Source organism: Coturnix japonica, chromosome 3, assembly GCF_001577835.2.
Source record: "Coturnix japonica isolate 7356 chromosome 3, Coturnix japonica 2.1, whole genome shotgun sequence".
Classification (NCBI taxonomy): Eukaryota; Metazoa; Chordata; class Aves; order Galliformes; family Phasianidae; genus Coturnix; species Coturnix japonica.
The window spans coordinates 23,080,100-23,103,461 of NC_029518.1; the positions used below are offsets into that span (position 1 = coordinate 23,080,100).

The window sequence follows — 23,362 nt, forward strand, 5'->3', positions numbered from 1 at the left end:
GTTCCGGGGGCCGCGAATGCTGCATTCATTATGTATATTGGTATGAGTTTAGTTTGAGGGCGAATATCATATGAATAAACGCACATATTTGTATGGGTACATATACATACGTGTTTGTGTACGGACATATTCAAGAGAGCGAGAGCAGTTGTCCCCAGGTAAACCCCACCGCCAGGGAAGGGCCGCCCCGAGGGGATGGAGGTGCCCTCTGTGCCACACTCGGTGTCTCAGTGAAGTGACACTCACCCAGAACAACCCCCTATCACTACCCCCATCTGCCCCCTATGCTTCCATTGCACAAAAAGGAATCACAGAACCACAGTATATCCCAAACTGGAAGGTGCCTGCGAGGACAGTCGAGGCTGTGCTACAGGGGCTCAGCAGCGGGATTTGCCCTAAGCTTGGGAGTACCGGGGCGGATTTCAAGGCTGAAGCTCACGGGATCCGGATCGGCCTCTTCCTGATGCCCCGCAACGTGCGGGTGCACCCTGCGAGCAAACCCCGCCGGGACGGGATCTGCCCCGTGTAACAAAACGCCACTGAATCAGAACTAATCTGGTTAAAACCACGGATTAGTCACGTCGGTTTCGGCGTATTCCTCTATAGGGAACTTTTTTTTTTGTGCGTGGAGAATCGGGGGGATTTGGGCTAATTTACCCAACATCATTACTAAGGCAAGTCCGGCCCGATGAGATGAGTCGGTACACGCCGGGTGCTCAGGTTGCGTTACACACCTCCAGCATCCTGGCCTGGAGCTGTGCTCGCCCTTAATGCCAGATTGACCTCCTGATTTTGTTGTTGTTGACTGCATCATTTCGGTTTCAGCCTGCCTTAAATGACTGCAGCAACCTGCACCCAAACCCCATCCCGTTTCCGTATCACCCTTTTAGATGTCCCCCATTTCGGCTGTATTCTTCCTATTATATTGCCTTTTATTTTTTTATTCCCCACCAATGGACAAAGCCTTATTTTACTTCTGAGGCCACTCATTATTGACCCAGCCGCTCTAGTTTGCTTCACACACCCCACCTTTCACTTTAGCCCTAAAAACACAAAATGAACACCAACCTACACCATTCACTCTGTGCTCTACTGCAGCACTGTTTTGCAAGAAGTGGGGGTCTCCCACAGCCCAAGGAAGCAGTGATTTCTGTACTTGCAAAATGTTTATTTTCCAAGGATCACGATCCATAGATAAAATTATTTGATGCCCCTCAATGGAAATAACAGATTCCACTTTTCAGACCCTGAGCCACGCACCAGCTCTCCTCTATGCACCCACAACTGTCAGCAAACATATCTGTGCTGCTGGAAAATTACCCCAAAGAGCAGAAATGGGAGAAACCTCACCCTGGATGCACCACACCGCCTGAGCACTGCATCCTCTGCAGTGCCACAGCCCCTTGCTGGCCCCGCCGCGCTCCCGTAGCGGGGTTCTGGGCCTATAGCCTCTGCCAGGAGAGGGTTGTTCTGCGGCCGACTGGGTATTCATACCTCTGCTTCTGGAAGCTTTGCAGAGGCCCCCAAGAAACGTGCCTATAGCGGACACCCACACGTGCTGAGGCGCTAAGCCAGGCCCCGATTATGTCAAATTAGGACATTGCCCACACGAAATTACTTCTCACTTTAATTTCAGCCAACGTCTGCAACCTGGGCACGGCCTCTGCTGATCCACGCATATTTCTATACCGCTTGAAGCCGTATCATTTTCTCGGTTTATTTTTCACAAGAAATTCATTTAAAGTGGGGGAAAAAATAAGAAAACAATCAACAAAACAAGCAAACAACAAACAAAGCCCAGGAATAAACGCCTAAGAACGCTGTCAGTCTCCGAGGAATATTTCCAACGTGACATATTTATGCTCAAAGATTTGGTAACAGAAGTGAAGCTCCTGGGCAAAACGCGATGAAGTTGTGGGCCGGGGAAGGATCAGGCAGCGCTACCTACTGGGTGTTCAGGTCTACCCGGCCCAGTGAGAACCCTTGGCTTAGAATGAAGGAAAATCTCATGCATCCTGCCCACCTTTTGCCACCCCGTGCTTAAAAATTATACAAAAACAAGTGAGAGAGAAAGAAAAGAACGACGCATTCCCGTTCCCAGCACCCGTTCTCCCAGCAGGGGCTGAAGCGTTTGCAGAGATGCAGTGCGGCAGCGGCACAGGGTCCGGCCACGTTCCGCGGGGGAGCAGGTGGCAAATTCCCCTAGGGGCTGACCCAGCCCCCCTCTCTGCCCTACTCGCATTCCCTTCCCTGTCTTTTCGCCTTCCGCTCCCACAGCGCTCACTGCGTCACCGCCACGAACTGAAGGACCGAGCGGCCCCGATGTGCCCGGTCCGTGTGTCCGTCCCGTCGCGGCGGGGCAATGAGGGCGTGCTCCGCGGGTCGGCTGAGCCCAGAGCATCCCTCGGGCAAGTGAAGCAGCCTCACGTCGGGTTAGATTTCTAAATTTTATTATAAAATAAAAGCAGAAATATCTTCCAAAGAATGTATTCACATAATATAAACAATAAACAAAACTAAGGTCGAGTGACTTGCGGTTGATACTGTCGGTTAGGTCTAAACTTGAGCAGCAATCCTTCTTCCCTGCCCGAACCGGGCCGGGTTTCCCCTCCTTCCCACTCTGCAAATGGCGAAAGCACCACACGGCTGAGGCTGAAGCAGCCGTCTCTCTGCATAGCGTCGGCTACAAGAAGGTTACAGAGTCTGCCTAGTGCGTGTTGCTGCTATAACTTGACTACAAGTTTTGTATTCTTAGTTGCGATTGTACATCGTACACCTGCCGCGGATACATAGCTACAATAGGATAACGGGAGCGATACGGGATTCCAATCGGGATTCCTTCCCAGCCCCTCCCCGAAAAAAATCACCGCGCTCCTCTACGAGCACGGAGCGCACCGGTGGATGACAACACCGAGAGGGTCTCAAGGAACTGCGGTGTGGCCCGGAGGGACAGCCCCGGCCCTGTCCCACCACCCCGAGCCCTCCCCGGGGCTTCTCACGGTGCTGCTGACCACTGCCCGGACAGCAGCCGGGGGTTGCGGCACGGCGCTGCCGCTGAGGGCTTTGTCATCGCTTACAGTCTCTGGTAAGATTAAGAGGGAAAAATAAAGGAGAGGGGGGGGAAAAAAAAAAAAAAGGAGAGAGAAAAAGAGAGAGTAAAGGAGGTGCGAAGGAGGGAGCGTGCACGCGGTTTTAAGAGCCCAGATCGACCAGGTTGGATGACATGGGATTGAGGATGGAGTCCTGCAAGCTGTGGTGGTGCATGGGGTCGGCGCTGGGCACAGGGATGGCGCTGGGGCCCTGCGGGTGGCCCAGGCCGTGCAGGGGCTGCAGCCCCGGGTTGGAGCCGAGCAGCAGCGCGGGGCTGGAGGAGGTGTGGTCCGGGGTCCCTGACGGCGTCTTCTCGTCCTCTGAACTCCCCAAAACTGTCTTATTCCCGTTCATTGACGCCGAGAGCGGGTTGTGGCTGTTGGAGTTGGAATTCTCGTTGTTTTCCCTAGAGGAAACACAAAAGGGAGGGAAGTCACCGGGTGGCATCGCTGGAGCGGGGCCTGGGGGAGAGGGGGCGGCCGGAAGGTGCGAAGCGGCGCGTTTACAAACTGCGGACCTTCGGGGCCTCAGCATCCTCTGCAGAGATCTGAGGGCCTCCGGGTGTGTCGCTCAGGGCTGCCGCTCGCCCTGCGGAGAGGTACTGAGCCCGAATGATATTTTCTGAGCCCATCTATCGCAAAGTGATACGCAGAGCGGGGAGGGAGCAAGGGGGGAAGAAGGAAAGAGGAAGAGGAAGGCAAAGAAACATAAAAAGAAAGTCGTTTGACTTTATAACTGCTTCCCGAGCTGAACTGGAGCTTTGCTGCGGCTGCGGGAAGGCCGAGTGGTGCTCCTCGCTAAATCCTTCCCTTTGCTGAAGTAAGACGACATTTCTCTCCTCGTCCTAAGCTTAAAACTCAAAACATCGCCCAATAAGGAAGATCAGGCAAAGCCCACAGCTCTTTCTCCTCTCTCCGAGCCCTCCGCCCCAACCCCCCCCAGGGGGCCGCTCCCGGCGGGCAGAGGGCTCAGCGCGGGGCCCCGCTGCGGGCGGGGGGAACCGGCCCCGGGGCCTCCTACCTGGGGCTGCGGTTCGTGGGGCGCGGGCTGTCTCGGGATTCAGCACCCGGGAAAACACCGAGAAATGGCTGGAGGTTTGCCAAGCCCCTTCGAAATACGTGTTGCTATGTTATATATATATATATTGTTTTCAGAAATAAGAGGGATAAGATGGGGTGGAAATGACCGTCCTGTCAAGGCTAACACAACATTTAGACGTAGCCCCCGCAGACACAGCTCTGCCTGAAATCCTAAAGGCATTTCTAACGTATTTAGGAGCTTTTGAGGGAGCTACAACGTGCTGCGTGCGGAGGGCCTGAGCCCGCAGGGTTCGCTCGGGAGCACCGCACCCGCATTGGCTGCTCGCTGAGGGCCACGGGATGGGGCTGAGACACTTTACGCCAAAAGAAATAAAAATAGAAAGGAGAACTCTGTTCGAACAAGTCTCTCGAGTGAATGGCAAACCCATTTTTTTCCCCCAGCGCCCGGAGGGTAATATTAGGTGGAGTGTATTTTTCAATGTCAAAAATTCTTATGTGTCTCTGGAGACTTTTAAAATTTGATTCCTCTGGAAAAAAAAAGAAAAAGAAAAGGGAAAAAAATGAAAAAAAGAGAAAAAAGGAGAAAAAAAAGGAACGGACTAAGTGCAACCTTCATTTCCTCTTTTCCTTTGGATATGCGAAGATGAGTCCCTGCTATCAGCAATAAAAGGGATCTCTGACATATAGTAAAACCAAAGCTTACGGGGATTATGAGGGAAAACTGAAGCCCCGGCGCTGTCTGTGGAAGTGCACGGAGCGGCCCGGCCGTTCCCGAGCTCCGTTGGCCGGACGCGAGGAAAGAGGTCCCCGATGCGCGGACCCACGGGCGACTTGTGGGCCGTCAACCACCGTGCGGTCAGACAGTGCGGGTGGGCTGAGAGGGAGCACAGCTCAGTTAGGAGACTTTTAGCTCTCCCTCGAGCCTCCGTCTTGGGGCAAGGAAGTGGCTGCGGGAAGTCCTCCCGAATACCCGAGTATTAATCTCTGCCCCGCAGTGGATAGTTTAAAATCACAGCGCCCGAACCCGATCGGTACAATTGTATCTACATATAAATACGAAGCCATGAGCACCTCGCCGGGAAGCGAATACAAACTACAACGTAATCAGCACGGAAAGAGATCGCTCCCTCCTGACCCTGCCTCGCGCCGGGAACTGGCACCCATCTGCGGGCTGCCCCTTTCCCTTCGGGCTTCGGAGCTACTCGGTCCCGCAGTCCCCCAACCCCGGACCGCCCGTAGGGACGCGCTCCGACGGCTGCTGCACGGCGCTACTCCCGGAGCTCTCGCCTCCTGGCCGGGCCTCGTCAAGGCCGTGCCGGCGAAGGCGCAGCCGGGATAGGGAAAGCCGCACTGGCCCCGCAGACACCGCTACACCTCTTGGGCGGCCCTCGTAGCGCGGGCGGCATCCTCGGTGCGGGGGAGAGCTACGGGGCCGGGGAGCGCGGGCGCGGGGGATGCCGTACCTCTCCTTGGCCTCCGCCGCCCGGTCCCGCTGCCGGCGGTTCTTGAACCAGTTGCTGACCTGCGTGGTGGTGAGGCCGGTGGCCTCGGCCAGCTCCCGCTTTTCACGGGGGGACGGGTAGGGATTGTGCGCGTACCACTCGCGGAGAACGCTGCGGCTCTTCTCCTTGAAGCAGTAGCTGGTCTCCTCGCCGTCCCAGATGGTTCGGGGCAGGGGGAACTTGCGGCGCACCCGGTACTTGCCCACCGCCCCTAGGGGTCGCCCCCGCAGCTTCTCCGCCTCGATGTAGTGCGCCTTGAGCCAGAGCTGCTGCAGCTTGGGGTGGTTGTGCGGCGAGAACTGGTGGCTCTCCAGGATCTTGTAGAGCTCTCGGAAGTTGCCCCGGTGGAAAGCCACCACCGCTTTGGCCTTCAGGACGCTCTCGTTTTTGTGGAGGTGCTCGCACGCAGGGAGGGACCAGAGGAACCGCCCCAGCCGCTCGATGTTGCCGCCTTGCTGGAGCACCTCGCAGACGCAAGCCACTTGCTCTTGGGTGAAGCCAAAAGTCGGGAGCATCGACATGATGAGCCCTGCCCCGCCGCGCACCCTACGGCCGCTCGGTGGGGCGGCCGGCAGCGGCCGGCATGCGGGGCCGGCCCCGGGGCGGTGGCGCCCGGCGGGGCCCGGCGGGACTCACGGCCCGGCGCGGGGGACCGCGGCCATCGGAGGAGCCCGGCCCCGGAGCGGGGCGCGGGGAGTTGCTGTGGAGCGGTGTCGGAGTCGCGGAGCCCGAGCGCGGAAGGCTTTTCCCCGGCCGCCTCCTTTTTGTAAGTCCGAGTTGCGAGAGTAACTTTGTGCCTCTTTTGTCTCCTATCTGCAGCGCTCGTAGCGGCCGCGGCTCTCCCACCCCCACCCCCCTCGGCCGCCGGTTTGGGATCTCCCTGCTTCCCCCCCACCCCCCTCCGCCGAAAGATCCCACATAATATAGCGGTAAAGTCCCGCTCCCTCTCTCCTCTCCCTCTCGGAGTTTTCCGCCCTCTTTCCTTTCTCCCTCTCCTCCCCCACAACCTCCCCCCCCAGTTTTTTTTTTTTTTTTAATAATATTATTCTAAGCTGGCATGAAAAGTGATTATCCGCGCTGTGATTGGTCCGGTTATCTGACCCGGGGACTGCCAGGAGAAGACAATAGTTTTAGTCAAATTATTTGCCATGGTGACGCTGTCAATCAGGGGTAACCCGATCTGTTTTGAGGTGGCTCCCCGGCTGGGTTGACAGATTGCTCAGATCCACTCCGAGGCGGCTCCGCGAGCTGAAATATTGGCTGGAGAGGGAGAAACTGCCGCCGGGATTGGCGCTGCGGGCGCCCGTCGGGAGCGGGCAGTGGGGAGCGCTGAGCCGCCGTCGGGGCCCCGCAGCCCGGGCTCTGCTCGGACCTCGAGGCTGAGCTGGGAAGGAAAAGCCGGGCGGGCCCTCGCTGAAAGTTTCTTTCTAAATGCACTTAACAACCTTCTCGACGCCCAGCGACAACTGTCTCAATGGGCTTTATAGGGAAGGGGCCTCTAGGTACAGTAGGGACCCTGTTCACCACTGGAGTATCGTCACAGGCTGGCACTACCTGCCCTCCGGACCGCGGTGAGGCATGGTTGTAGCTGAGAGCAGCCCCGCTGACCGCAGCCCGACAGCCCCGCTAGGTGCGCCTTTTCGGCCGCCGAGCTTTTATTTTTGCTTCGTTTTCAGCAGCGTGCCGGTGTGTTTCCAACAAGGAACACGGGGAAAAGTTAGAGGCGCTTCGCGTGGTGAAGTTGTCCCTCATCGCCCACGCGTGCCCTACGCATGGAGATTTTAATTCAGTGCCCGTGTGGGGAGGGGAGGACTTTCGCCTCTTCCAGTCGCTCTCGGGGTACGCAACGAACGCGGATGAGCTGTTGCGGGCCGAACGGGAGCGGAGCGGCCAGGCAAGGGTCCCCGAGGTGTCTGCGGACCTCTCGGTCGGACGGGAGCTGGAAGTCCCAGCTTCGGGCACTCGAGAGAAACCCCCCTACCCCAGAAGTAGAAAGATTCTCACGCCCTTTAATGCTTCGATTCTGGGGAAGAAACGATAAGAATAACTTAACCAAGCTTTACGCCATTTACAATCCCAAATGGAGGGCTGTCTGCAGCTGTGGGTTCTCGACACGAAATCTTTTTGACACCGCCCAGCTGCACCCCCGAGCTCTATGGGCTCACGAGGCAGCAGGCAGCGGTTCCCCTCCCCGTAGCCGGATCCCCGCGGCAGGAGCCGGGCCGGGTACAGCTGCTCCCCCGGGGAGACGAGGGCGGGCGGCGGCGGCGCGGCCCGAACGCTCACTGAAGCTGCCGGCCCGGAGCCGAGCCAGTGTGAAGGGCGGCGGGGGGGAGGCAGGAGGAGAGGGGTGGGGGAGCGAGTCGGCTTCCTCCAGCCCCACCGCATCCCGGACGCTGTGTGGCTGGGTTCGGTTGGGTGAGCTCCGCTTTGGAAGCCTCACGCCCTCCTACCTGCCCGAGACGCTCCCGGGGGTTGCTTTGCAGAACTGTGCAAGGCTCGGCCCGGGACACGGAGCTGAGGGAGGCCGCCTCTGCAGAGCACGGGAAGGCGCAGTGCAAATTCGTTTCAAACGAATTCGGGAGTGTCAGTGGCGGCTCAGCATTGCCCTCTCACGGGTCTCCCTTCGCACCCCATAGAGAAAAAGCTGTCCGGGTCTCGGCTCAGGCCGACTTCAGCAGGGCTCAAACTGTGCTCGTTCGTAAGCGAACGCGACCTGAGCTCCGCGTTCCTTACCCAGTCGGGAACTGCTCGCAGCTGCGGCCGCAGGGACGCTCACGGGGAGGGAGAATCGACCCGCTCGGAGCGTTTCCCCGAGCACACACTGGGAGCCCGACCCCTGCGCTCCCATCGGGAGCGATTCGGGAAGGAGAACGCGGCGCCGTCCCGCGACCGGGATCGTAGCAAAGACAAAAGAGCTCCTGGGGCCCGGGCTGCCCCCCCGCTGCCGCCGTGCTCTTTCGCTGCGCGTGTATAGGGGGTATACCTGACTCCGCTTCCTTTCCTTCCATTCCATAACCACAGCACTTGAATCTGAACGGGAGCAGCTGTTCGCCCTAGCTAGAAAGGAGCTGGCAAAACCTGTTGCACGGATCTAGAGCTGAGAAAGTCTCTTCTTAGCTTCCTACACGTGAGTACGGACCCTTCACCAACCCTTTCGCAGGCGCTGCCGTTTCGGGATGCGCCTCCGGCATTGCTCCCGCACGCCCTGCAGGCCGTGGAGGACAGGGCCGCCCCTTCCCCACTCCGCGCAGCAGAGCGGTGGCAAATTGGTGACATCTGGCCCCGAATGCTGTGGAACCTCTTTTAACTTTCGGGTAGGAAAAGAACCTTCTTGAAAGTGTTAGGAAAGGAAGCAGATCCCGACTGCAAAGCCACGGCGAGGGGCGAGGCCGGTTGCAGAGCCTTGTGAGGAAAAGACAGGGCGAGGAGCTTTTCGGTTTTCGGGCGCAAGGGCTCTAGGGCTCTTTCACCGCAATTATACCCCGGAGTGAGTGACCCGAGCCGCCTGCTAACCGCGTCCTTATTCCGAGGGAACTTTCTGCCTGGTTGCTGTAGGCTCTCCCCGTGCAGCCGCTGTCAGAGGCTCTCCTCGGGCTGAGCGAGACTGGTGTTTGGCACAGCAGCCCCAGCTTCGTCCCAGGCCCGTTCCCGTCCCCATACCCGGCCCCGGCCACGCTCCCTTGCCCGAGTGTGACTTCGTCGGAGCGTGCAGGACAGGCGGTGTCAGCGCTAGTCCTTGTGAAATCTAAGTGAAATAAACCAAAAAGCCGTTTTTCTCGTAATGCTCCTTTTATTGAGCAGGGTGCGGGAGAGATGAGGGGAGGGAGGGACTCCCAGGTTTGTCGCTTCCAGGAGACTCTCGCTGCACGTAACCGGTTTGTGTCCGTACGTGAGTGCCAATACAACACCGAAGTTATGTGACAGTCTCCCACCCGGCTGTGCCTCTCCCCAGTCCGCAGCCGACTTCAGTCATCCTCAGGCCGCAGGTCCGCACTGCGCCCTTGCCAGATGAGGCACGTTTGTCCGGACAGCCGACAACCCTCCTGCTTCCCTTCCCACAGCCACCCGTGGCAAAGGGCACAGAGGGGCTCTGGGGGCTGGTAGCAAGTAAAATGCTGAACCCCGAGGTGTTCTTATTGCCAGGATGAAACACATCTTCCTCGCGCATATCTGCTGCCGTGGTGAGGACTGTAGGGAGAGCAAGCAAGTGACAAACGGCTCCAAGTCTGCGTTTATATTTTTTCCCTTTTCTTTCCATCAGGACTCAATATAAATTCCCTTTTAAACCAGGGTGCTCTAACTCGGGTGAAAGCCTGCTGCTCTATCTCACTTTTCCGTGGATCACAACTACCCTTAGCAGCACCCCGGCCCTGCGTGTCCCCCAGGAGCACATCTGGCCCGCCCGCGTCTGCCCCCACAGTGCCTCGACCCACGGCCATGGCACAGCGTGGAGCCTGGAGGCATTTCTCTGCCTGGAGCCTCGGCTTCTCTCTCTCCTGGATTATTTATTCACGTTACATATTTACTTCGGCGTTTTGTTTTGAAACAAACCGGAGTCTGTCCCATCACAGATGGCCGGAGACGGACCGAGATCCCGTCCCGACCGAAAATGAAAACACGACTGAGGATCACCGCGAATAACTCAATTAAGACTAACAACAATAGCTTGTTGTTCTGTGATTTGGGGCGAAAGGACTCAAAGGACTGAAAACTGCCTGAGCTCTCCGTTGCTCGGGGGGATCCGACGAAGATTCTAGATCTGCATCGGGGCACCCGGTTATGCCATCAAACCCCGCTAGAAATAAAGCTCCGGGGGTGGCGGGGTGCCGCGGATGGGGGCTCAGGCACAGCCCAGCTCCCCTGTCGAGCAGCGCACTCCCTCCCATTGCCTCCGTTAATGCGGCCCTTCCTCACTACCTTCACATTATCCCCTCTCAGTCTTGGCTTCGGGGCTCAGGATTTTCACTGACTCCTACCAACAGCACCCTGACCCCCCATCGTTAACCCTTATTTAGGGATCCCCGTCTCACGGCTAGACTCGGGTCCCGCGGAGGAGGGACACCGCTTGGGGGCGGACCGGGGACAGGGGACGTGTCCCCGTGTCCCCTGGGCCCCGCAGTGCCTCAGATGCTCCTCGGCACGGGGGGACCCTCAGCAAAGGCAGAGTGCAGCTCGCAGACAAGACAACAGCAGCAGGAGCATATGGTTAAAATAAGGAGAGAGAGCCTTCCGCCTCAGGGGATTGGCACTAACTAGCCAGAAATTCAGGGCACTGCATCCAAAGTTCTGGTGGGCTTCTGAGAGATTGACAACTGAAATCACCCTACAAGCATCACTTTGACAATATTTGTAAACTTCGAGTTCCCCGGAATCTTCTTGATCAGGGGTGTACCAGGCTGCTATGAGCTCAAGCCACGAAGGTCTTTTTTTTTCCTTTTTTTTTTTTTCCTTCTTTTTCTTTTTTTTCTTTCTTTTTTTTTTCTTTTTTTTTCTTTTTTTTTTTTTTCTTTTTTCTTCCTCCTCCTTTCCCCTCTTCCTAGTTGATGAATAGCGATCAGGTTTCTTTTAATGGCTGCCCCCTATTCTCACAGCCTCCCACAACTAACCCGAGAGCCGGTTTCCTCGACCTCAGTTAATTCCACTGATTATTCCAAGATGATGAGGAAAGCACGAAGATTGCTCACTGCTCCTACCGATTCCAGGCATTTTTGTTACCATCTTCATCCCTGGCTCATGGGGATTTAACCGGGCCGTATTTTTTAGGATCAGGCTGCCCTTCTCCTCCTGCTCTCTTCTCAGCTGACCCCCTCCTGCTCTTGGCTCTCCGTGGCGGCACCACCCTCAGGCTGGGGCGGTGGTTGGAGTGTTCCTGGGCGGGGGTCGGGGGTTGCCCAAAGGGGAGCAAACCTCGGGCCGCCCCCCGTCGTGCCAAGGCGATTTTCGGCTCCTCCATCGAAATGAAACAGGCCACCTGGCAGCGGGCTGCTTGGAGGCCATCCCGGGGGGCCGCCTGGGGAGATCCACTCCGAGAAGTCTCACTAGAGGGCTCTGATACTCAGCTCCGACCGCTGCTCAATGAACGAAAGGCTCCGTTCTCACCCCCCCTCAGCCTTCCGGGCTCAGCCCGACAGCTCTCCCCTACGAAACCGAAGGTGCTCCCGCGCGGTGTCACCACCGCCAGAAGTGCCCGTGTTCACTCCTATCTGGATCCATCCCATGGCAAAAACGAGAAGAACAGCTCCCAGAGCAGCCCAGTCTCCCACTTTGCTCCCTCGACGCATTTATCCTTGTCAAGAATCAGGGAGCGAGTGGTATTTACAGACAGGTAACAGTTCTTTTCCTCACTAGGAGGACCTTGTGTAAGTTCTTCCGTGGTCTACTGAGCTCTGTGTGCTCATAAATACAGCTACCATTTAATTCTGCAGGGCTGAGACAAGCCGAAATGCAACCCAGCATTAGCAAGCAATACACACGGATATGTGAATGTCAAAGACCAGGAACTGAATTACCCGGAATCTGTTGCCACTAGGGATTTTATTTTTTTTTCTTTCCATTTTAAACAACTTCTATCGTTTGCTGTTGTGAGCAAATAAAACCAAACCAGCCTCTATCAATGAGATCCAAGGCGGTTCTTCTGTGCAAGGGAAACTTCATAAAATGTTCCAATGCGTTCAATTTGTTTCAACTCCCAAGAATGTTGTAACAAGCAATTACAGAAATTAGGAAGTGCAATTTGGTTTGTTTGCCGTATGTTGCAATTCTCTCAGAAGCTTTGTATACAGATCAAAACTGCAACATAAAAGCTTTGTGGAAAGTTGGACAGTTTAGATAATTTAACAACAGTTTAAAGCCAATCCATTTTCCAGTGGAAAATCTGCTACTTCTGAACTTGTGAAAATGTTTTGTATTTGAGTCTTGGATTGTTTTGGCCTCCTGTTTCCTGGATTAGTTCAGTCTCTGTCCTTTAGTTTCTTCTTCCCTTTGTTTCTTAGGTTCTTGAATCAGCTCAAGTGCACCATGGACATTTTAATTCCCAGAAAAGCTCTGTGATTTGAACAGACTTGGCATCCCATTTCATTTTCATTTTTATTTTTAATTTTATTTTTTTAATCATCAGTTTGATCTTCATTACAAACAGAGACTTCAAGACTAGTCAAATAGCAACTTTGTTGATTATTTAAGATGAAGAAAAGGCCAGCCCAGTGAACATGGAGTTATTTTCAGGCAGTTAAGCCACTAAAGCAGGAAAGTCTAAGGCTCTACAACTTACTGGTTAAGGAAATGTCTGCTTGTGAGGCGCCATTCCCATTACTGTTTTCTTCAACAGCCCCATCATGTGTGCATGGTGAGTATGTAGTGCAGGCCTTTCCATTGGAAGATGTCAGCCCTGTTTTTCTCAGCAATAGGAATGTAGTTTAAATATGTGTGCATATTTATGAGGAGTCTTAACTGAGTCCCACCTTACTGATACACCGTATTTCTTCATTCTTTTAACACAGTTTAATAATCACTAAAGCAATTTTCAGTAATTCCCTTCATTCTCCCCGTAAGTTGCAGAGGAAACCTGGACACCTGAAGCAGGGATAAAGATTCCCTCGAGTCACAGATAACTGTGAAGTGGGATTCCTCTATAACCACCTCATAATGGTCCTCTATTTGCTACATTCTACAGCTGGTAAACAAGTAGGAAAGTATGTGTGTATATATACACACACATGTGTTTCTATATGTGTAAGTGTATTTATTTATTTATTTATTTATTTAATTTTTAATAAAGTTTTATTTAATTTTACTTTAGGTTAAAACTGAGGCCATCTTTTCTTTAAACCTAAACATTAGGAGAACTACATGACAGCAGTAGAAGTCAATAAATGTTAATTATTAAACTGTTCAGTTCAGCCACATGAGAAGAGCTTAAGGATCAGGTTACGAGATGAGCTGGACAAAGTCCACAAATAATTTTACTGAATAAAAAAAAATTTTTTTTTTTGTCTGATCAGCATTTTGATCCAAGTATAGTGATGGAGGAAGGTGTTGTGTCTGTGTCTGTTTTCAAGTGGAGAGAAGGTTGGCAGCAGCGTTTGGAACACATGGCATAAGTCTGGGAACTGGGCCTTACAGCCATCGTAAAGAAGTGAGCTTCAGCTTCCAAGAAGAGAAGAAAGTAAAGATATATAATTGGGTGAGTTACATGAGTTATGATGTGAAAGTTATAGTGTAATGAGCATTTTGAATGCACACACACAGAAAGGAAAAGTGCTCAGTGCCAAGTTGGATGCCAGATTTCTGGCTGGCAGAGACAAGCAAGAAATTCAGTCAGGAGAGGGCCATGCATGAAGGTGGTTCTCTTAACTCGCCAAATACTCTTTGAGACCTTTGACTGGAGAGAACAGGGGTGGGACCATTAGTATAATGGGTCGGGGCAAACAGAATAAATAGAATACACACGAAAAGAACACAGTGGCAGCTACATCCCAGAAGAGGCTGTAGATATCACAGATGACTGCAGGACTGTCAGAGGCCAGTCCAGTTGGGCTGAAGTCTTCCAGCTTCACTCAGGAAGTGTTAGTTTACTCAGTTAGGAAACTGGCACACTGGCCATTTAGGATGGCACAGATCTTGTCAATATCAGAGGGGTAACATTAACCTTTTCATGAGGATGAACTGCCACTGAATGATACAGAAACACTTTTATCGTCAATATCAGGCAGGTATTTTGGGAAGATAAGTCCCTGTATTATTAATTATGACACTTTAAAAATAATTCTGTTCCTTGGAGACAAGAAGACAAACATTTATCTCCATGGTTATATTTTGCAGAGCACTCTAAAAGCATTAAAGAAGTGCAAGATCTTGTTCTTGGCGTGTATTTTCTTTGGGCTAATCTTTCAAGACTCCAAAAGGTGTTGAGATATGGTTGATGTTATGCAACCTTCAACTCTAAAGCAGATGTATGTAATTCCTCTTTTGAGAAGTCTTATTTTGATCCCTGGAGACCCATATAGTGATTCTAGCTAAATCATTTTGAGCGGAAAGGGAATGCGTCCAGAGTGTTATAGAAGCAGCAATATGTAGATGGTCGTTACATGTGGAGTTTGATGAAGCAGTCACTTTTCCTCCTGTATGTTAAATAAACAAGAAGTTACTGTGTAGCACGTGGTGATGCAGGCCGATACTCTGCTGCTGAATAAAACAATGACATGCTAAGACTCAAACTATTTCCTTATATAGTCCTCAAGAAATAGGATTTATTTTTCCTAATGCATCTGCAAATTCAGAGGCAAATATGCATCCAATCAAACCTCACAGAGATGTTAACACCCAGATGTGTATGTTTCTGTGTGGAAGCAATCTATGGCTAACAGTAACAGGACTCTTGGATAGAGAAGTCCTGTAAAAATACAGATTAGGCACACATAAGTTAAATATGTCTAACTAACTTGCCAAGAATTTATAGATTTATGAAATCTGTATCATGTAAAGTTCTTTCAATATTTTCTTCTAAAAAGTTTTCATTAATGTACAAAAAGGAGGATATGGATTTCTGTAATAAGCAGAAGAACCTTCCCATTTCATGTACAATAAATGAAAATAACCACATGACCTTGATTCCTTGGCTTCCCTCTCTCTCCAGACCTCCATTAGAAGTTAGTACTTGAGTAATCCAATCTTTTAATAATAACCTATAAAATAAAACCATGCAATTTAGCAATAATAATGAATGGTAAGTTTGTATGCTGGCTGGAACTTCTGAGTGAGACTGCCCGATATTTGCTGTGCTAAAAACCTAACAGTACGAGTTTGACCACTGGGATTGAAAACCTAGACTCACAACAGAGAAGGGCAGGAGTGCAAATGAAGATCTGAATTGTGTATTTTAAGTGAGAAAATATCTATATCTGAGGGGACCTTGTCTTGTTCATCTTGATACACTTCAGTGAATTATGAGGAGATACTTTAAAATGAAGAGATGATGGAAGAGGTAAAAATCAGAAAAATTCAGAGCTGAAATTGAGGGTTAATACTTGCAGGAATTCAAATTCACATTCCTTACAAAACTTCCCTTTTACTTATCATCCAGAGGAAAGAAAAGGAAAAAAAATCTCTGTGTACCTCTATATCTTGTAATATTTATTATATGCATGTGTGCACACACCTATATATTAATTTTACTTACTCTGTTTATACATATGGCCTAGCCTTTCTTTGCCTTATCCTGTAAAATCAATTGAAGTTTTGCTCAAGTAAAGAGTTCTGAGTCTTGTCACATCAGGAATATTTCTTTGATAAATGATGAAATGCAGTAGATTTAACAGAACATATTATTTATTTATTTATTTATTTATTTTTGTGGTGAAGTTACTGGGCATTTGGGGCCAGCAAACAGACGCAAACAGACACTGGTGGAAGGTTTCTACTGATACAGAATATGCCATCTCTCTATGTGTAAGTTTATACATACATAACATATACACACAGGTTGCTCTGAAAGTAATGCCTCCTATTTATTTCCACGGAAACTACAATGGACACAAAGAGCATTATAACACCATTGATAGAGGAAATTCTCATCTACAAAACATTTATTTCAACATAGTATCTACCATTAGCTAAGTGTTTTCACTTGTGGTGAACAAAAGCCTGCATGCCATGCTCATAAAAATCTGTACCCATGGAACTTCCAGGGGAAATTCAGGCTGGACATTAGGAAACATTACTTCTCAGAAAGGGTGGTGAGGCACTGGGATGGACTGAGTACCCAGGGAGGTGCTCAAGGAATGTCTGGATGTTGTGTTGAGGGACATGGTTTAGTGGGAGCTATTGGTAATAGGTAAACAATTGGACTGAATGATCTTTTAGGTCTTTTCCAACCTTGGTGATTCTATGATTCTAAGTGGCTCACTTTTTCACAGCTGCTGTGATGGCATCATTGATAAAAAAAAAAAAAATGTTGTCCATGCATTCCATCCTTCATCATCCAGAGCAGATGAAAGTCAAAAGATAGCAAATCTAGACTATACAATAGGTGTTCAGTAGGACAGTTCAGACAATGCAGGAAATGTGCACCACAGTGGGTTTGGTGTTATCATGTTGCAAGAGAGAGGTCTTTTTCTTCTCTGGCCTGACTCTGGAAGTTTGAGCTTTCAACTTAGCACCATGACGCATCAGTCAGATTTGATGGTTTGTTTCAGCTCCAGAAAATCCATAAAGATCATCCCTTTTCTATCCTGAAAGACTGCATGTCATCTTACCCACTGAAGGCTCTGTCTTGAGCTTTTTCTTTGATGGGATATTCACTTCTTACCACTTCATGAACATGGATTTTGACTCTGGTTTGTAGTGGTGACACCATGTCTCATCGTTGGTAATGTGATCCAGGAAACTCCATGAAGTAAACTGTTACCTTCAGCCTTGTACTTGTTCAATAGGCCCTCAGAAACTTACATATGATGCTCTTTCTGTTCCCACGTGAACATTTACAGAACTCACTTCATGCAAACTTTGTTATGTTCCAACATTACCATCATTTTCAATGCACTGAAGCTGATATTCAACTCTGTACACAGTTCTTTGGTTGTAGTTCACCTATTTGTGTGGATGAGCTGATTGAGACAGTCTTCATTTTGTGGTGTGACAGCTGTGCACGTCTGTCTGGAATGTGGCTTGTCTTTCATGTCTCTGTTGCCACTACTGAAATGTACCACCCACCTCCTCACTGTGCTCACATCTACTATTTGGTCTCCAGAAACATTCAGCTTGTGTCAATGAATGTCAGTGGGCACAGAGGAATTCAAGGACACACCTTTCCTTTGTACTCACTTCCATGTCAGAGGCCATTTCGTCAAACTGCCCCTCTGTTGCTATCTGTCACATGGCAACAAAATGTAATGGATTATTAGTGGGAAATTTCAAGCTCTAACATGCTACCAGCATCCACCTCTGATGTTGCGAGCCAACATTATAAAATAGGAGGCACTAATTTCAGAGCAGCAAGCTTGGTAGAAAGGTGAATAAATACAGATTAGATTTTCTTTAATACCTTCACTGAAGGCTCAGATGAGTTTGGGTCATAGATCAAAGCAATGTGATCATCTGAAGTGGTCCTTTATTTGAGAAAGACTGAACCTTGTGCACAAAATTCCTTTCTGCTTGCTTCCCTCCAGTGCTGTATATTTATCATGGATAGATTATCACTGAGCGATCACGTTACTTTCTGGTATCTTATGACTGTGGTTCAACTTCAGAAACAAAAAAGAGCAAAGGAAAGCTGCCAAGTCCATTTGCTTTATGTAACTCCCCACTTCAGACACACAAGGAAAGGCCTTACCTTTTTAACCTGTGCAGCTGATGCTTGGATTTTCTTTTCATATATATGCTCCAAAAGTAACCCATGGACTAGAGAGGAAATGAGCTTAATATGCCATGTGCTTCCTATTTGTTGAAGATATCAGTGCTAGAGCTCTCTTGGCATGCAAAAACATGAACATTTTTACAGTGTAGCAGATTATGGAAGCTGCTCTTGATAAATTCCAGTAACAGCATTTTACATTCCTCGTGCACCTTTCTGTGAATGACAGATTGCCACATTAAGCCTCTAAAGAAGTGCTTGACAAGGGTGATTCAGCACATGAAGAAAGTGGACCATGTGTCTGACTCGGTATCTCTACATTTCTTAACACATTTACACAGGACTTCAACATTGCTCTCCCCTGCGTGCCAGAGCATGAGGAAACCTCAGTGTGAGACACTCCTTCACACCACCAGGTCCTCTGCTGAAATACACATGAAAACAAACATATGGATGCATTTATCTCTCCTATAAGCATAGGAAAAAGAATAATTTCACTGGAAGTTTTTCTTCTTGGCTGAGGGGTAAAGGAAAAAGGACAATGGCCGATGTGGTCAACAAGCTATAGAGGATGTAATGAGCTATAGAAGATGTACTTCTTGGGAAGAAGGTTGTAGAGATTTAAGTCAGCCTATTAAGTACTAGAAGCCTTTATGCTGCAAATAGAGCAATCAGGCTCATGTAGTGTTTCATGCTGTATTCTGAAGATGCTTTTTGGAAGAAGTCAGTTCAAAATGATGCCTGTTAGGACTCTGCCAGGCGCAGAAATCGCTGCCAGTTTTACCCATTCAACGGAACTGATGGGAACAAAGTTTGAAGACATAAATGAAAGATTATTCAGATCGTCTACTGTAAGGTGGAATGATACAAAGATGATAACAGATATTCAAAAGGTTATTTTATAAGTAAAAACTCACCGATATGGACACCTTCACTGGGAAATGCTGAGACAATCTCCACCAGGAAGCAATCTCCAAGAGAGATGTTGCCTTAGTGGTGGTCAGCCCTTAAATGAGGTCTAGAGGAGGTGGAGTCAAGCTCCACCCCTTCCAGGAGTACAGCTCAATTACTCTCACCTGTGCTCCCACAGCTGACCTGACACTTGCCTCAGCTGATTAATCAGAGGTTCAGGCTGTGATTACCAGTTTCCCATACATCTACATATTTAAAACGCATAGAATTAACTGTTCAGTGCACAAAAATATGATACATAAATTTACCTGTAAATACTAGAAGTATTGTGCCTGATTTAGAAACATTAACTGGAGAATTTCTCAAATGCAGATTTTAACTTCTTTTGGTTCTCTGCTTTGTGGTTTTCTCTCTAGCATTCAAGGTGGATGCACGAGATTCCATTCCCAGATTTAACTTAATGGCTTCACTTAAGAAAGTGGAGGGAAAAAAAGTTATATGAATTAAACATTACATATGATTTGGCAAAGTGCTTTCAGGAATTCTTAAGAAAAAGCAGAAAAAACTGTTGCCCAGAGTTAGTAGTAACAATGAATAGCGCTGTTACCATCTAAAAGCACACACTTTTCAGTCAGACTTGGCTGGTGAAATGTAGAAGCTTAATGTGGATTACACTTTTTAAATCTTTCAACATAAGAAAAATAGAAGAGATGTAGTGCGTTTTCATTTCGGCATACTTTGAATGCAATCTCAAGATAAATGTGAGAGACGGATTGTGTTTGTACCCGTGCCAAACACTGTCGTTAGATATTGCTGTTTTGTTTCATCAGCCAGATGAGTTTACACAGGGACATCGATCAGGTACCTACATTTAAAAGAGCGTACTGTCAAATTAGTGGATAGAAAGAGCACATTAGGAGAGAGAAATTATCTGGTGAAAGATTTAAAGACTGACTTACTTGTGTTTGGTTTCATTAAATGTGGGGTAGTCCCCTTTCATTTTCCATTTAGCAGGAACATTCATAGACTCCATTAAAACGCTGGTTTTGTAATGAGCTAGCTGACTGTGGACATGCATGATCCTCATTGGAAAAAATGCAGCTCCCTTTCTTACAGGTTCTAGATCACTCCAAAATTTAGGGCCCAAGATGTGCATCCCTACTGGCTGTCTTGGGGAGACACCTGCGTCCTCCTGTAATTCACAGGCCTGCAAAGTCAACTGATGGATGGCCTCCAGTGGCTGGTGGTCTCCATAGGGATGGGGAGGGGTTGGGATGGGGTGTGGGTGTATGCATTCCTTAAAAGGTCACAGAATATGTTCTCAAGCAGCTAACACACACACAAACGCTAAAGAAACAAACAAAAAGACAAACAACAAAATAAATCAAGCAACCAGCTAAATAAAACTCAGGAAAACTGTTCTGCCATTGTTTTTGCCCTCTTTCCTCTGACATACTCTCGGAATATAATCCTGACTCTCACATGTAGAGCCAAGGGAGTAACAATTGGTAGTGCAGGGTGTGCAACAGGTTGGGCAGATCCACAGGAGTAGAGATAAGAAGAATAGGGTTTTAGAAAAAATTTTGGAACTTACAACTGACTGTATTTTGTCTTTGTTTAGGTAACACTTGTTGATGCTGTTATTCAAGTTGGTAAAAAAACCTTGTCATTGAAAAAGTTTTGTCAAGGATTTGTTTTTGAATAAAGGCAGACAAAATAAATTCTGCATTCTATGTCTTATAAGACTTCTTTGTCTTCGTGGTAATTTCATACACATTTATTTCTAAACAGAAAATACCTCTGCTTTCCATTTAATACCTTTATGATACCTGTATGTATGGCCAGCATCCCGATGATTCTGCAGCTCACCTCCACCCTGCGCAGCAAGACCAGGCCATTGCTTGTCCAGGCAAGAACTACACAACACAAGGACCTCCACATGTTTTCATCTTCATGGTAAGTGCTATAAGTAAATTGCCTACTCTTGCAAGGATCCACTAGGGCAAGATGCATTAGAAGAAGCATCTGGCCATAACAGGGTCTTTCCCCACACATCTTTGTGCTTGCTGCTTTCTAAGTAACAAGACATTACTGCTTTGTTGAAGTTGAATGACACAGCAAACCATTAGGAGATTCAGTTGTACCCCAAATCTTGGAAGTACCCAGAGAGTTGCTACTCCAAAATCAGACTTCGTGGCTCGAACCTGCATGTTGTAGAAAGTGCTCTGTATAAATTGTCAGCTTTGAAACCAAATACATCCATATCTGGCCTACACTGTAAATCAAGCTTTTGTGCTACTTTCCAGTCAGCTCCATTACACAAGTAGCTTGATTTAATTCAAATGGTTTTATGGCAGAGATATATTTTAGCTAAAATGATATTTTTACACAAAGTGAGGGGGTTAACAGGATTGCTTTACTAATGAAGTGAAGGGCTGAAGGATGGTAAGAGACAGGTACGGGGGTGTAGGTGTGGTACCAAATCTCTACCTCACTTTTTCAGTACGTGTGCTTAGTGCCTGGATTACCTTACATTCAGCTCTGTAACAGCCCCAAAACATATCAGAGCTTCCTGTGAAGGTTTTCAATCTTCATATCCAAAGACATTTTGGTTAATGCAAGCAAAATGTTGCCCTAGGATTTGATAGTGAGAAGAGCCAAAACCCAAACCTTCTTTTGTCCTCAGAAATATTCATTCATCATTAAAATTATTAGAGAGCAAATGGCTGAAATGTATCGCTACAAAATAGAAGTATTTCCTTTGATTGTTTAAAAATCTCTGATTTAATTTGATTCATACATTTTTTTTTTCCCCTTTTACGGTTTAGAACACTGCATCTTACCATATGTGAAATGTTTCTTAAAGGTGTCAAAGTGACTTGTCATGGGTTTGGAATGAGAACTAAATTAAATGTCCATACTTTAACATACTTATATAAATAACAAGATATTCCAGTATAAACCATTCATTTGGCAGTCATTTCTACATCAGCAACTACAAAGTGCTATAGATTTCCTGCCTAACTTGACACATGCAAAGAAAATTAGGAAGGAAAATGTGTGTGTATGTGGATATTTTATAGAAAAAGACAGCCTCTTGTATTCTATTGTCATTAAAGTATTTCTAGCTATTTTGGAAATAGTACAAGAGTTTAACAAAATGCTCTGCATTCACAGCAGAACGCTGGAGTGTTCAGCTGCTTCCAACTGCACTCCAAAACTTGTTTCCATAATTTAGAAACAGAGAGGGTAGAAATGGATAACAAAGTCATTAATGAGCTCCAAGAATGATTTATTATGGGTGATATAGCGTCTTTGCTTTTAAGAAAAATACATTAAATAAAAATTCTTCATAAAATAAAAATTCTTTCCTATTGAACGTTGTACAGAATTTGCTTTATTAGTGTATTATATCACCACATTGCCTGGTCTGGCATTTCTCATACAAATAATGTTTCAAACTGTTAGCAAAGCTTGTGAACTACAGTGCAAACCATGTTAGGAATACTGCTTGTACAGAAACACAACAGTAGCAAAGATCCTTCTGCTGGGGTTCTGGAGATAGTTAACACTGGAAGATCCTTTTATCTTGCATCTGTTGAACAAACTTGCATCACACTTGGCTAACAACAGTAAAAAATGATGACCGATACTTAGTTCCAATCTTTCCATCTGCCTAACTTCTCTATGCCAGTTTTTAGGTTTCCAGTCTTTCTCATGTGCATGCCCATGCATGCATACTCTGAAAGCATCAGTGGTGAATGAACAGTGTCATCTAGGTGGAAACATCACATAACTATAAAGCAACATCCAGGTTTGCTGGCAGCAGGCCTGAGGACAAATGCTTGACCTACTGAAGGGAATGCCCCAGGCCCTCAGACCAGAGGCATGTAAGTCTGGACCAGTGCATCCAATGACCTTTCTTACCAGTAGGGTCTGCTGGATTTTAGTCTGGGACATGCTGGTTGGGGTGTGAGAAGGAAATTTTGATCTTTCCAGGCATGGAGTAACTGTCTGTATTCCTGCCCTTACATTTGCACATGATTCATCTCCAAAAACTCTAACCAACGCCTTGGATGATCTCTGAAATCTCTGAGGATTAAGTAATAGAAAGAAGCCAAACCATTCCAATGTTTGTCTATGCTGTGGTGACTTAAAAGATTAAAATAATTTGGCATATGGTGGTGTCAAAAGTTCATAAATGTAGCTAATGGGTATTCAGCTTGTATAGTTTCATATTAATGCAAAAATGTTTCTAAGTAGTTATATGCACATTTGCAGCAAGCTTCAAAACAGTGGTTAGATACTCAAAATCACAGACCTTCAACAAATAATTTGATTTTGTGTCAGTCTTCACTTAATCACGCAAAACTGGACCATTTGACATTTTTATTGCAACCAACAACTGAAGCTTGTAGAAACGAAGCAATAGTCTTGTGCTACACTCTTCACAACCTCAGTCTGTC

At 48.2% G+C, this 23,362-nt stretch overlaps 1 protein-coding gene across 1 annotated transcript; it reads right to left on the reverse strand.

Moving 5' to 3' along the window:
* Positions 1 to 2,433: 2,433 nt before the first annotated feature.
* SIX2 (SIX homeobox 2) lies at positions 2,434 to 6,206 on the reverse strand. Its single transcript, XM_015857542.2, has 2 exons — positions 5,591 to 6,206; positions 2,434 to 3,499 (listed from the first exon to the last, which is right to left on the reverse strand). Exons 1-2 carry the CDS (start codon positions 6,151 to 6,153, stop codon positions 3,193 to 3,195), a joined length of 870 nt encoding a protein of 289 aa, XP_015713028.1. The 5' UTR covers positions 6,154 to 6,206; the 3' UTR covers positions 2,434 to 3,192.
* Between the last annotated feature and the right edge of the window lie 17,156 nt (positions 6,207 to 23,362).

Coding starts and splice junctions, on each gene's coding strand:
- SIX2 (XM_015857542.2), bottom strand. CDS start 6,153: ATGTCGATGCTCCCGACTTTTGGCTTCACCCAAGAGCAAGTGGCTTGC. Junction 3,500..5,590: donor GCGGAGGCCAAGGAGAGGTA/CGGCATCCCCCG, acceptor TTGTGTTTCCTC/TAGGGAAAACAACGAGAATT.